Here is a 15650-nt window from a genome sequence, read left to right on the forward strand (position 1 = left end):
TGCTAATAAGGAAACCTCAGAGTGGAGTTGAGGGATGTGGCAGGGTTTCTGGCCACACCTCACCCCCCATCCCCCCACCTGACCCATAAATGTAGAAAGCTAATTGGTGAAACTGTCTAAGGGGTTGGAGCAAGGAAGCTGATCTGGGGTAGAGTATGGGTAGAGTAGGGACTGCCTGATCCCATTTCAGAGTGTCCTCATTTCTCAGTGACCTTCCTCATCTTTCTGCTCCAGAGTGAAAGTGTCCCTAGGCCAAGAGCTCAGGGCTCCAGGCTGCCATCAGGATGGTGGGTGAAGTCCCCTACCTTATCTCAGATCTGGATCGGCGAGGCCATCGGAGACCCTTTATAGAAAGATATGACCCGAGCCTAAAGACCATGATCCCAGTGAGACCCTATGCAAGGTAAGCCAGGAGGAGGATTGGATGGAGGGCCAGGGTAGAACCTCCAGAATTAGTTTCTAGCCCATCAGGAGAGTAGGCACTGGCCCTGCTCCCCATGCTGCTGCTCTATATGCTTGTCTTTTTGTCTTCCTTCCAACCATCCATCCATTCATCCATCCATTTATTAACCACTTCTTTACTCCTATTATCCTTTGGTGAGAGAGAGACAATAGCCAATGTTTAAGGAGAGCTTTCGTTGTGCCAGAATCTGTCCAAGTACTTTACAAATATGGTCTCACTTACTCTTTTTTTTTTAATTTAATTTAATTTTATTATGTTATGTTAGTCACCATACAATACATCATTAGTTTTTGATGTAGTGATCCATGATTCATTGTTTTTGTATAACACAACCACCATGGAGGTATTATTATCTTTATCCAATGGAGAAGTGAGGCACAGAGAAGTTAAGCAATTTGCCCAAAGTTCATCAGTTAGTTTTTTCTCTGTTAACACACAAACTTCCTAACTGTTAATACTTAGAAGCCTAAAACAATTGCCATTTAGTTAGCATACAATTTTATGGTTGGGTCAGCAACTTGGGCTGGGCTCAGTTGGGTGATTCATCTGGTCTTGAGTAGGCTTACTTATAAATCTGCTGGTCAGCAAGGTAACTGTTGACTGGGGCAATGGGGATAAGTGGGCCACATGGGCTATCAATCCCCATCAGGGTATCCTGGGCTTGATCACTTAGTATTAGAGTAGACTGCCAAAAGGATGAGTTGAAGCATGTAGAGTTTCTTGAGACTTAGGCTCAGAACTGGCACACAATTTCTTTCACAGCATTCTATTGACCAAATTAAGTCACAAGTCAGCTCAGATTCAAGGTGTGGAGAAATAGACTAGATCTACTGATGGAAGCAGCTGCAAGCTCACATTCCAAGAGGTTGTTATACAGATGGGGAGAGGGAATTAAGTCAATTTTGAACTGCAGGATAGGAACACATGCAGCTTGACTTTCAAGCTTACATGCTTAACTATAACATGATATGATATAATATGATATTATTAATATTATATTAGTTACAATATTATAAAATGCTGCCTTTTCTACATGGAAAGGGTCCTGTGTCCTGTCTTCTGAACAGCAGAAGGCCAAGTGGCATCTCTATAGTGAGGTGATACAGCATTGCTCTCTTCTAGAATCTCTGGACTGAAGATGCACCTTGAGCTCTCTGAGGGGAGAGGTGAAGTTTGAAAGGTGAGGGAATAATTAGCCCCAGGCAGGAAAGCACTAACTACTCACTGTTTTGGTTAAGTTTATAATTGCTTTGTGGAGAGGAAATGTGGTGTAGTGCTTAAGAGAATGATGGGACCCTGGAGTCAGCAAGCAGTGGGTTTGAATCATTGTTCTACCATTGATCAACTGTAAGATTTTGGCCAAGTACTTTAGCTTCTCTGTGCCATGATGTTCTTGTCTATGAAATGGTGTCATTATACTACCCTTCTGTACATTCCTCTGATTTGTTGTAATAATTCTATGAGGTAAGTATGACTTTATCACAAAAGCCATCTTTTAGAAAATTTTACCATGTGCCAGGTACATAGTACATTGTTAATTTTCTCTTAGCTTGAGTTCTCCAAAAGCAGAATGTGAGTTGAGAACTTGGATGCAGGTAGCTAATTTAGGAAGTGATCCCAGGAAGCAGGAGGGAGGATTTAGGGGAAGTGGGTCAGGGAAGGACAACATGGTGTCATCAGTGTCACTGCTGTAGGAATGGGGAGTGGATTCTACTAGGTCCTCCTGTGAAAGTGTAAAATTTTCCACCCAAAGGATGAGGGGGGTGCATTTATCCAGGGGCTCCTATACTCCATTTGTTAAGATTTGCTCCTGGAGGCATCAGCACCCTGCAATTCTGTGCTGCACTTATGCTCCTGAGAATGCACCGAAACAGGTGGTGAAAAGAGGCATAGCTCTCATTCGAGTTGGGATGCTGTCAGCTTGAGCCAAGAGTCTGTGACCCAGGGCATCCTGACAGCATCTGCTACAAATATAAAGCTCTTACAGGGTCCAGAATATACTAATGACTTAGTAATCAGTAGATATTACTCCATGTCTCTGACTTTATTCTGTCTTAGATGATTAATTTCTCAAGGGCAAAACCAAGGTCTTTTCCTCCTTCATTTCCTCTTCCTCTTCTTTCTTTTGTTCTCCTCCTTCTCTTCAACTGTTTACTCTTTCTCCTCCTCCTCTTTTTACTTCTTTGTCCTCTTTTTCCTCCTGCTCCTCTCCATTTCTTCTTTCTCCTCCTCCCTTTCTCCTCCTCCATCTTCTTTTTTTAATCTGCTAGCTAATATTTATGTAGCCAGAGCACTTTAAATATTTTAATTCATTCCATCCTCCTGATCTGCAGAACCACGAGTTTGCTGCCAGTATGTGCCTGCTTAGGTAGCTTCCCTAGCGCCGCCCCCCCCCCCCCATGGTGGCATGTCCTGCTCTGCACCTTCCTCATCCTCCCGAGAGCACAACACATGCACCTCACTCCTCTGATAATCAGCTTCTAGGTCTTCATTTCCTCATGACAAATGGGTCAGGTGTCCTCTTTCCCATGGGATGGTCATGAGGCTTGAACACTGGCTCACTAAAAAAAATTCCATGGTTTGTAACATTTATCAGCTCTTATGGACTACCATGGCCTATTTCAAGTCAGTGTGATGTCACTGAATACTGTTGGGAAGAGATGCACAGTAGCACCCTATTATATGGTATTTCTACCATATAGATGCAACAGATTTACATAATCTAAAGACCATAGATACTAGCAAAATCTAGTAAAATAATTAGGAAGTGATGAGTTTCAAGTGCTTATTACCTTTGTCCTTAAGATGATTTATTTAAAATTATGTAACTTTTAATACTGGCCATGTTTAGCAACTAACTTGCAAAACTCTTGAAAATTTTACAATCAGCTCTCACAAGCTGATATGAGCTGGTCCCAGCACACACCATTGCTCAAAGGGCTAACAGGTAGGACTCACAGCTTCGAAGTGTGGCTGTGGTTTTTACTACAGTTAAGAACTCAAGTCAGGGATTCAGGGCAATGACCACTATGCCCTGGAAGACAGAGTGTCTCATTTGTCTTAGGCTGGCACCCAACCCTGTGGATGATGCGGGACTGCTCTCCTTTGCTACATTTTCCTGGCTCACACCAGTGATGGTTAGGGGCTACAAGCACACACTGACTGTGGATACCCTGCCCCCGCTGTCACCATATGACTCATCGGACACCAATGCCAAAAGGTACCAGGATTCCCTTGGGTCACCTCAGGAGAGGAGCCCACCCTATGCAGGGGCCCATGAGCCCTTTGAGTGCTCCCCTTTCCCAGGTGTGGAAATGGACACCTCCAGGTCCTTGGGGGCCCTCGTTGGTGGCTGTTCTCTGAAACGTGGGTTGAGCTGACTGAAATTGCTGGCCCAGTCTCTGGGGAGGTGAGGACTGGGGAGAGTTGGTGTGGAAAAAGGACTGCTTGTGAGCTATAGCCTGAGGCTCAGGAGCATGCTGGCTGGGCTGTCACTGGTTTGTAGGAGTTCTACATCAGGACAAAGGTGGCCAGCATTTCACTTTGCACTGTGCTGGCCGGACCCACCCGGGCTGCTGCTAGTGCAGCTCCAGGCATCATGTTTGTTTTACTTTAAAAATCATCATTGGGCTTTTACATTGCAAAATACATTTAGGTTGAACCAAATGAAACTGCCAATATTTGAAAATTTTGACTTGCAAAAAATGTAAATTTATTGGTTCAACATAATTCATATTCATTCTAAAAATGTTAAAGCAACAGACATTTAGGCCATGGGAGCATCCCCACTGTACTCTTGCTCTGCTCCGCAGAGGTCAGCATTGCTGAATGTGGGTGTTGATATGTCTAGAATTTTTTCTACTCTAATTAAGCATATCCTGTGGTACCATCTTCTGCAGATCAGTAACTCTTCTTCCTCCCACTTACATGTCATATTTTTTTTTCTTTAAACAAAGTGAATCATACTATAGAATGGTTAACCATTTTGCTATTTTCAGTAAGCATTTATAAAGACTTTTCCATGTCAGCATAAGGATAAAGACATTAACTTCATTCTTTCTACCAGCTGCTTTGACCTTTGAGGTTGTGATGAATCATAATGTCTTAAACAATGTGGAACTTCTCTAAGCCTTTTCTGCACTTGTTTCTTTTGGGAGTCTTATCTTTGGCCACACGGGGTAAAGTGCAAGGCATAGCCTGGAGTATGTGCTTAAAGGGCTGGGAGTTTTAATCATGGTCTTGCAATTGTTTCTACAACTGTGCTTCCCCTCACCCATGTGCTGCAGATATCTCATTCAATGGTAATTTCCCAAATCTACAATCCAGAGAAAGTTGCCAGTGAGATCAGAGAGAAGGGGTTGGACAAGTGCCTGTGGAGTATTGGATTTTCTTTCTACTTCTCTGGTCCAAACTTCTCTTTCTATTTTTAATGTTTCCTTCCATCTACCCAACATCAACTTGGATCCTCTTCTCTTCCATGCTATGCCTATTCCTAGGTGAGCTTATCCACTGCAAAGACTCAACACCAAACACAACCTTTTAATAACATGCCACTTTGGTCCATGCCTCTCTTCCAGACTCTGAATTCATATGCCCTGCATCCAACTGGACAGCTGGACTTGGATGACTCACAAGCATCTTATATCTGAAGCTACTTTCTTGATCCTGGGCCCCAACCTGATGATGCTCTTCTCCTCTTCTTGACAAACTCCATTCACACATTTGGTTGAGCCAGAAAATTGGGGTCCTTTATCCTCCTTCCCTTTTCTTTCACGTCTACTTCATCAGTACGCCCCTGTCCATCCTTCCTGAAATGTACTTCCCTTAAATCCAGTGTCAAACCATTGCCACTTCTCCCCTGGATGTCAACAGTCTCCTGCTGTGGTCCGCCTGCTTTTGCCTTTGTTCCCCCTATAATCCACTATTCTCACAGCAACCTGAATGTTCTTTTAGCTATGTAAAATGATCTTATCACTTCAGCTTAAAAACCTGCAATGGCTTTCTTTGCTTGAGAAAATAAACCTAAACTCCTTCCTGAGAACCATGAGGTCCCACAGGATTTGGTTTTGCCTCTCCTCCCAGTGTCATGTCAGCCCTTCTTCTCCTTCATCACACTCCTGTCACACTGGCCTTCTTTCAGATCTTTGAAATGGACAAACTCCTCCTCACCCTGGGGAAGATTACTCTTGTCATTTCTCTGTTGCCTCTGTCTTTTTTATCAGAACTGGTATTGTGCCAGAGATGGGCAGTAGGAGCAGGAAATGAAAGCCTGGAAAGTGCCCAAGTGCCAGGTACCAGCTGGTGCTTGTGCCAAGGCTTTGCCCTCCTGTCCCTCCCATATCCCATCTGCCCTGGAAAAGAAGAAAAGAAAATCAGTGCTGCTTGTGTGGAGCCACCACTGCCAGAGATGAGGGTTGTGCTGAGCACCCTTGGGAGGTTTGTCCATCGAAGTAGCTTCAAATAGCAAGTGGAAATGTAAGTCCCTTTCGTTCCTTCTTCCTGTTCTTTCATCACAGATTTCGAATCCTTTGGGATGAAGAGGTAGAAAGTATGGGTCCTGAGAAAGCCTCTCTGGGCCGAGTGGTCTGGAAATTCCAGAGGACACGTGTTTTGATGGATATTGTGGCCAATATCCTGTGCATTATCATGGCAGCCATAGGGCCGGTGAGTGGGGGTGGCCCTTCTCCTGCCTTGTCAAACAGGTCCCCAGACTGGCAAAGAATGTCATTAGTTACTTTCTCTACGAGCTGGTGGGTTTAGTACATTGTCATTATCTTTGAGCTCCTTGGGGGCAAATTTTCGTAAAGCTAATCCTTGTCAAGCACAGCAGCTGCCACTGAAATTAATTAAAAAGTTTGCCTCATAAAGTCGGCTTGCCGGCATTATCTGAGGCTTCCTATGCCAACCTCAACCCCCGGGGGCCCTCTCCTCTCTCCATTGTGCTGTTTTACAGACTGTTCTCATTCACCAAATCCTCCAACAGACCGAGAGCATTTCTAGGAATGTCTGGATTGGCATTGGCCTGTGCGTAGCACTTTTTGCTACTGAGTTTACCAAAGTGCTCTTTTGGGCTCTTGCCTGGGCTATAAATTACCGCACAGCAATCCGGTTGAAGGTGGCTGTCTCCACCCTGGTTTTCGAAAACCTGGTGTCCTTCAAGACACTGGCACACGTCTCTGTTGGCGAGGTAAGCTGGTCCAGGGTTTAATTTTAGAAAATTAAATCCTGAGTTTTCTGAATATGATTGAGATGTGCTTCCTGGTTGGTGCATATGCCTTCCTTTTATTTGTCCATGTCCTGCCCATTATAGCCCATCTCCCTGCTAAATGAGGTGATGGAGACTCAAAACATCAGAGGAATTCAGTGAAAGGAGGGCTCCATTCAAGCTGAAGAATTTGGAAATGTTTTCCTGTTCCAGCTGAGACAGGGCTTGGGGGTGACCTCATTCAATCCCTTTGATTGTCAAAAGGGACACTGAGGCAGTATGGAATATACCACAGGGATTTAAAAAATGAGTGAAGAATTGATCCAATAACTCTGTGTAGAGTTTGGGGTGCTAAAGCCATAATAAAGACTATGCCTACTGGACTTCAGAATTTATATTTTCTTTCTTTTTTCTTTTCTTTTCTTTTTTTCTTTTCTTTTCTTTCTTTAGAGAGGGAGAAAGAGAGATGGTGGGGGGAGGGGTAGAAGGAGAGAGAGAATCTCAAGCAGGCTCCACACCCAGTGCAGAGCCCAACATGGGGCTCAATCTCACGACCCTGAGATCATTACCTGAGCCAAAAACAAGAGTGGGACACTTAACTGACTGAGCCACCCAACATTCCCTTAACTGACTGAATTTATATTTTCTTAAGCCCTTGAACCTTAGCAATAAAATCCTCACCATTTACACAATAAAATTTCCCTAGTCAAGGGAATTCCAGTGAGGTAAGGGGGAAGACTTGCCTCTTTCTTACAGTTGCTCTTTCATTATGTCCAAAGCATCCTGTATCAGTTAAGATGAACTCGGCTGCATAGAACAAGAAAATCCAAAATAACAGTAGATTAAGCAAGATGAATTTATTCCACTTTTTGCAAAAGGAGTCTGGAAGAGAGCTATTCAGGGCTGGTATGGGGACTTCTGGATCTTCCTACCTTTCTTTGTCACTATCCTAGTGCTTGGCTCCCAAAATAGTTCAGGATGGATGCTGGAGGTCCAGCCATTTCAGTCATGTTTCAGATAGCTGGTAAAAGGAAGGAGAAAAGAATAAAGGTATATGTCCTCTAAGTTGAGTTGACTCCCTTTAAGAATGCATTTCCAAACTCCCATTTGACATTTTTGGCTTATATCTATCTCATTGCCCTTGACACAGTCACATGGCCATACTCTTTCCACAAAGGAGGCTAAAAAATGTAGTTTTTTAGCTGGGCATGTTGCTGCTCTGAATAAAGCAGGAAGAAGGAGAGATAGATAAAAGGTAGATGGTAAAAAAAGCTAGCCATCTCTCCAGCATGCTCTTAGATGATAATATTAATTACTCTTGGTGTCTTTCTTCATTGGGATTCTCAGTCTTAAAATACTGGCCTCTCCAAAATCAGATCAGCGTGAGAGCCACAAAATTCGTCATGTTGGTCCCTTGACAATACCCCTCCCCCTTAAGGCAGTGTTTTCTCTCCTCTCCTCAGTTGAGGAGATATTTGGGTGACGCTTCCAAAGCCTGAATCCATGTGCTTTCTTTCCAGGTGCTCAATATACTATCAAGTGATAGTTATTCCTTGTTTGAAGCTGCCTTGTTTTGTCCCTTGCCAGCCACCATCCCTATCCTAATGGCTGTTTGTGCAGTGTATGCCTTTTTCATTCTGGGGCCCACAGCTCTCATTGGGATATCTGTTTACATCATATTCATCCCCATCCAGGTAATGGCAGGTCTTTGCAATTGTAACTGCTGTATGCTTGCATTTTGCACCCATGTTTTCACTGAATTGGATAGAAGGTTTCATTTCCAGGGCAGGGAACTGAAGCCTGTGCCCCCACTTTGTGCTCCCAAATGTGCTTTCTTTTGTTGGCAAAGTGTATTTTTTTTTAAGAACTTGAATTTGAATGCCCTGGGGGAGGGAGGCATGCTTTTCAGTTTGTCAAAGTCCCCAACATTCTCTTTGCATCCTAGCAACTCATGTATTTGTATCACCTGCCTGATCCCCAGTGGTGTCCCCTGGTCCACATTGGCTGCCACAACTTACGGGAAGGATGGCTGAGAATCTCAGTCCAGCTTCCCTTAGAATTTTTCCTGGCACTTATACTCTGATCCCTGGATTTTTAGGCCAACTGCAACTCAGCAATTCTCTCTGAACACTGTTTGTACCTTGATTTCAGATGTTTATGGCTAAGCTCAATTCAGCTTTCCGAAGATCAGCAATTTCGGTGACAGACAAGCGAGTTCAGACAATGAATGAGTTTCTGACCAGCATCAAGCTGATTAAAATGTATGCCTGGGAGAAATCTTTTACCAGTACCATTCAAGGTAGGATGTGCAAGTGCTTGAAGAACAACTTACCCTGTAGAATGTGCTCTTCTAGGGGGTTCTTAAGGTTCCTGGGGCCAGGCATTCCAGAAAGGGAGTTGTGGGGACCCCCTGAGCTGCTTTTCAGGTTTTTCAAAGGATTGCAGAGATTTTAATAGACCCAGGCATCTGTTCTGGTGAACCCAAATGCTTAGCAGGTGAGCGACATATGGTTTAGACTTTATGAAGGCATGTGGATGCTGGTACTGACCGGTTACCTTTTGCAAAAATAATCCACGAAAACATTATGAGAAGAAGAAGAGCTATCTCAAGCTATTTCCTTGACTTAGAAGATGTCTACACATACAGGCACACACTCACACTTAACATATATATCTCCTTGCCTGCAGCAACCTCATCATGATTGCATGACCCCCTGACTTGACATTCCTTACACAGATATGAGGACACATATATAGCTTTAAAAAAATGATATTAAAACCATTACAATCAAGTATAAATGCAAATCTAATGGCAGGAACATTTACATAATTGCTGACATAGACTCAGGTGGTTGGCCGGTTAATGATCCGAACCACTTTTACAATTGACTCTCTGGATCTACAATTACACTTCTAGATCAGCATGTAATTGGGCCTGAAGCTGTGTATCTGTGTTTTAGGAAGTGGCTTTAGAAAACTTGCTTCTGAGCTTGCCAGAGGAAGTGCTGCAGGTTGGGACACTGGCAACCTTTTGGAACCTTCCTTGAAGACCCAGAAATACTTCCTCACACATTGAACTCACTTTAGTTCAATGATTTGATTAAACTTGATTCCATTTGACTTAGTTCAATTTAATTCAACTCAATTTAATTTGAGTCAGTTTAACTCAATACATATTTATCAACTTCCTACTATGTGCCAGGTCATGGGAGCTGTGTAAAATGATTAGAGAAAGGTCCCTGCTTCTAAGATGAAGGGACAATGAGTTAACTAAGCTCAACAATAGCTATAAGTTTGTTGGCTCTACCTCTAGAATACATCTGGAATCTGCTTCTCTTCATTCTGTTGCCACCCTAGTGCAAGCCAATATTCTCTCCCTTCTGGACTATGGAAAGAACTTCTAGATGCAACACTTGCTTTCTTCCTTCCCATACATAAAATCCATTATGTACTCAGAAACCACTGTGACCTTTTAAAAATGTCAATCAGATCCTGTCCTTCCCTGCTGAAAAATCTTTAGTGGCTTCTTATCACACTTAGATTATTCCAATTTAGGGCTTTTGATTTAAATCCAAATTCCTGGGGCGCCTGTGTAGCTCAATCAGTTAAGTGTCTGCCTTCGGCTCACGTCATGATCCCAAAGTCCCTGGGATTGAGTCCCGCATTGGGCTCCCTGATCAGTAGTGAATCTGTTTCTCCCTCTCCCTCTGCCCCTCCGCCTGCTTGTTCTCTCTCTCTCTCAAATAAATAAGTAAAATATTTGAATCCAAATTCCTTTATATGGCTTATTATCCAACATGATCTGACCCCTGAAGACCTCTCTGATCTCATCACAGCTTGTCTTAACCCTTGATAACTCGCTTGGGCCATGGAACCTTCTGTCTTTTTTTAGAACAACATCCATGCTCATTCATGCCTCAGGATCTTTGCAATTGCTGTTCCCTCTGCCTGAAATGCTCTTGTGCTAGATGTTCATGGTGACTTTGTGACTCTTCTCAATGTTGCTGACTCAAAGAGGCCTTCCTGACTATAGTTCTAAGCAGGTCCATTCTATACCAGTTCCTTTTAATCATTTCACCCTGTTCATTTCTTTCATATCATCCAACAAATTTGTAATGATAGAATTTGTTTGTTTATTTCTTTATTGTCTATCTCCCCTATGGAAAGAGAGCTGAGACTCTGTTTATTCCTATATTGTCCAACACCAAGCACAGCACCTGGCCAATAGTAGACATCAGGTTAAAATTTGTTGAATGAGTGAACACATGAAATAACTGTAGGGTGAAATGGGGAAAATGCCACAAAGGAAATGAAGAGAAGTTCTAGGAGGGTGAGGGGGTGAGCACATCACATTGAGAGATCAGAAAGAGCGTCATGGCAGAAGCGGCATTTTAGAAAGGCCTTCAAGGATAGCAAGGATTCAGACATGGACAGAGCTGGGGAAGACCCCCAGCAGGAACAAAGGCCTAGAGGTGGGTATGTGAGAGCGTGCTTGGGGACAGGGAGGTGGGTGGTATCCTAGAGGCAAAGGGCATGTGGACAGCTGAGCTTTGGACTGCCGTAGAACTGAGTTCCAACTCTGCCATGACCACTTAAAAAGCAAGTTACTTAACCTGTGATGACTTTCCTGTCCTGCCAGAGAGCATAATGATAGGCTCTCCCTTGTCACACAGTGATGAGAGTGATCAAATGAGAGCCTTGTGCAGTGCTCACCAGAGCACTCAGTAAGAATGGCGATGGCCCCATGTTGCCAGTGTGAAAGGGTTTTTGCAGAAGAGGCTGGAATTGGAGTGAAGAACTTTAAACACGAGGAGAAGGAGGCTTGAATTTAACTTTTGAACAGTGCAAAGGCACGGACCCCATCTGGACTTATGAAAGGGATAAATGCTCTTGGGCTTTGGTAGTTGTACCTGGGACAAAAGACAGGAACCCCAATCTGGCAGTCTTCAGGTTTGTCACATGCGTTTTGTTTGGTTTTACAGTTTAAAAACTTTTTTCAATTAGTTCCCAACATTTACAAGTAGAAAGATGTCCCACAAAATTCCAGATCCCAGACTTCAGAACAGTTGAAAGTCTGGTGACCCTGAGCTGCCCTGCACTGAGAGGTGGAGGCCCCTTTCACTGAGGCATGTGGTCCCCATTTTGCTATACTCCACACCCTCCCTCTGGTCTTACTCTCTGCTCACTCCCTTCATTTACATTACTTGGCTGGCTTCTGTGGGCATCCAAGTGTATGACTCTTGACACAGAGAATCAGGTTTGGAAGAGACCTCAGAAACCATCCAGTATGGCAGCTGACATGCGCTGAGCTCCCAGTTTGTGCCCAGGACTTTCTGTGCTTCCTTTCATTTAAACTTCACAACAGGAATCCTTAACACTCTTTTGCAGGAGGATAAGATAAGGGTAAATACATTTCTTAGTGCTGCAAAAATAAATCCATCATGGACTATTTTCTATTTACAGATATAAGGAAGAGGGAAAGGAAATTACTGGAAAAAGCTGGATTTGTCCAAAGTGGAAACTCAGCCCTGGCCCCCATTGCATCTACAATAGCCATTGTATTGACATTCACCTGCCACATCCTCCTGAGACGCAGGCTCACCGCCCCGGTGGTAAGAACCATCTCTAGAACTGGCCTCCTTCACACTCCAACACTGGCAAGTGCCAGGTGGGAAGCTTCTCCCTGCTTGCAAAGGCCCAGCATTGGCACCAGAATACCCAATCACAGAAGGGCCAGAATTCTATCTTGACTTTTAAAAACAAGTGCTTGGGCTGACAAGGAGCCCAGGAGAGCCTAACAGTGACTCTTATCCAGTCTATGTCAGTGCAGGGGTAGTGTTTAATGTTGGAACACAGTTTGACATTTGGAAAACAAAACTGAAATCAGATGAGCACTTGGCTGTTTTAGTCACAATTATTCATATGCTTTATAAGAAGGAAAGTTTGTGGGAGTTCTCTGGGTGGGGTGGGAGGAGTCGTAGGTACTGGGAGATGCTAGGGTCAGAATACCCCTTTTTTAAATCCCAACTCTGGTACTTTACTATGATGGAAGGCAATTCATTGAACCTCTCTTGCTTGGTTTTATTACCTATAAATGGGGTTATGATAGTCCCTGTGGTTGTGAGGACTGAAGGAGTTCTTTTATGTAAGGCACGTGGAACGGCGCCTGGTATGTTGTAAATGCTGTGTAAGTGTTTGTTGTTCTTATTAGCCTGATGCTCACCCAGGCCAGGAGATTTTGGGCTGAAAGCCTCAGAGGGAGAATTAGAATGAATGTGAGATGCTCAGGTTTTTTTATAAGGGGGCCTGTGCACTTAAAGGTAAAGAAACTCTGGGCTAGATCAGAAACAGCCCCTGGCTGAAATAAACAACAGCTGAGATATTAAACCCAGTGTCTGAAGGGTAAGTGAATGGAGGAAAGTCAATAAAAGCAAGAAAAAAAAAAAGAGAGAGAGAGAGAGAACGAAATAAGCAAGTATGCTTGAAGAGCAATAGTTGCACCAAAAATCACAGATCTTGAAGGGAAGGGGGATGTGTGAGAAGGCAGGATGCTTTTGCTGGGGTGGGGGTGGGGGGGCATCTGTTGTGAGGCTGTCAGTCCTGTTACTTCCCTGTGTTTCGTTGTGATGTGCTTTTTATTTTCTTGGGTTCTTCACATGCAATTTACTCACACACTCTGGGGGCTTGAATTCAGCCATGAACCCAAAGCCAGAATGAATGGCAACGACATACCAAAGCCTCAACAGAATGCTTCTCAATTATTGTGACTGTGTTCTGTGATCCCAAACGACAACAAAACATTCTTTCCCCAGCAACACACCAAGCAAATTTAAAACCGAATTGAGTGCACATGGTTAATATTTTCTAAAATGATGATTTAGAAGAAATGTAGACTAAGAACAAATTCCCCTGAATGCAAGGCACATATTTCTTCAGATTTGGAATCCCTTGGCTTCTCTGTCAGGGCCACATCAGTAGGAGGTCAGCCCCAGGTGCTGGCTCACATCAGGAAGCCTGAGTGCTCTGTCAACCAAGGCCTGGGTTTTCTGAGCCAAGATCGTGCCTGGGGACCTGGGGGAGCTGAGTTCTCTTTGGGGATGGATTTGGGACCAGATGTGATGAGGGCAGCATTCTTCATTGTCCCCTTACCGAACTAATGAGGGTTAGTTGAAGCCCAGGGCTTTGTCCATGGGGCCCATTCAATAGCAGGAAGGATCGCTCTGGATTTGTTGATGGAAATTGTGTTATTAATTTCTTAAATGGGTGCTTAGGGAGAAGCTGCTAATTACAAGTCAGACAGATGAGAAGATGAAATCTGAGAGATGAAATCATGCACCCTTGGGGCACCGATGGAGCAAGGAAACTTATCTTCATTGAGGCTGTATGATGTTAACCACCTACCAGGCAGGGTTCAGTGAGAAAAGCCCCAGTAAGGAGGGGAGGTGATTTTTTGGGAATGGCAGTTGAACAGAGGCTTTCAAATTTGTCTCAGGCATGTGGTGAGGCAAGGGGTGGAGGCTAGACCCCCGGGGCAGGAGAGCCAGAAGTCACTCTCCACCAGGCAGCATGGGCCAACCCGTCCCTCCAGGAATCTTCTGTCTTCATCCTGGGGCTGAATATGGTATGGAAAAGGATGCTCTAGATCTGAAGGGTCAGAGACCTCTGAAGTAACTGGGAGAAGGGGATAATTTAGGACAATCCATGGGGTTTTGAGTGAATGGTCTAGGCCATGTAAGGATGTGGATGGAGACTTCCAAACACATTCAATTAGAGGCCTTCCTTGGACATTATCTTCTCTGGACTGACAAAGAAAAGGGGATAAATCTCCCACCATTTTGATGAAAATTCAAAGCAAAAGAGATTAAGATATTGCTATCCCTAATTTGCCAGCCCATGGTTTGTGAACCATGAAAAAAAAAAAAAATTCCTGTAAGAATTCCAACTGTGCCATCATTTCTCATCTCAGCAAATGTAATTCCCATGGATATAATTGTTCAGAGCCAAGGCAATATCTCATCCTAAACCCTATACCTCTCTTTTGTTCTTCAGGCATTTAGTGTGATTGCCATGTTTAATGTAATGAAGTTTTCAATTGCAATCTTGCCTTTCTCTGTCAAAGCAATGGCTGAAGCCAATGTCTCTCTGAGGAGAATGAAGGTATAACTAATGCTGGGTGAGTAGGGAAGAGAGATCTCATTTTTGGGTGGGAAAATTCTCAGATATGGGGAAGCTGTGTAAACCCATTGGAGGGCTGGGTCACTGGTTTGAAGAACATTGGGAGAAGGCCCTGCATTCAGAGCTGGATCAATAAATGTACATCAAGGAGGGTACAAGCAGAGCTTTATAAGGTGGTCTGCCCTTTTAGTAAAAATGAAATAGAATCTCTATACATGGAGATGATGTTCTTGACCTCTACTCTTTTTCCAAGCTATAAATCTTAAGTTGTTCCAGGAGTGGGGTTGAGTTTTCACTGAACCATCCTCCTCCCCTTTACCTACTTGGTTTGTCCTATGATGGGCGTGGTGATGGTAGTGATGAAGAGGGTAGTGGGGCACCACATTTATGCACTCAGTTGCTTTATTCATTCAGTCAGTCATCCATCAGAGATATACTGTGTGCTTCCTATATATAAGGTATTGTGGGAAATGCAAATAAGAGGAAGAGAGAGTCTTTACACTCAAGAACCTTCAGTCTAGTGTAAGACCAGGTATCCCAGGAATTGATGTATGCAGTAAGGATACATGACTTGTACGTAAAGTGGTTTTGAAGTTCAGGCAAGGGAAGGAAAAGGAAGAGGGTGTTCCAGACATGTGTGAATTAACTGAATGATTTTATTCACTCAGGCCAGCAACTGGAAGTCATCTTAGGCATCTGAGGTGGCTGTATCCCTCTTCTCCCTTACTATCCACATTCAACCAATCAAGAACCCTGTTGGGTCATCTTCTGCTCACTGTATTTCTTCAATTTTAAGAGGCGCTGTTT

At 43.7% G+C, this 15650-nt stretch overlaps 1 protein-coding gene across 1 annotated transcript in view; it reads left to right on the forward strand.

Moving 5' to 3' along the window:
- ABCC12 (ATP binding cassette subfamily C member 12) overlaps nt 1–15650 on the forward strand; it is a 93963-nt gene that overhangs the window by 26172 nt on the left and 52141 nt on the right. Inside the window, exons 2-9 of the mRNA XM_036124326.2 lie at nt 235–403; nt 3528–3683; nt 5980–6127; nt 6417–6650; nt 8189–8362; nt 8820–8967; nt 12132–12280; nt 14718–14825. Coding sequence (XP_035980219.1) covers nt 285–403; nt 3528–3683; nt 5980–6127; nt 6417–6650; nt 8189–8362; nt 8820–8967; nt 12132–12280; nt 14718–14825 — 1236 coding nt within the window. The 5' untranslated portion in view covers nt 235–284. The remainder of the gene's footprint in view (nt 1–234; nt 404–3527; nt 3684–5979; nt 6128–6416; nt 6651–8188; nt 8363–8819; nt 8968–12131; nt 12281–14717; nt 14826–15650) is intronic.

This window comes from Halichoerus grypus, chromosome 15 (assembly GCF_964656455.1).
Source record: "Halichoerus grypus chromosome 15, mHalGry1.hap1.1, whole genome shotgun sequence".
Lineage (NCBI taxonomy): Eukaryota > Metazoa > Chordata > Mammalia > Carnivora > Phocidae > Halichoerus > Halichoerus grypus.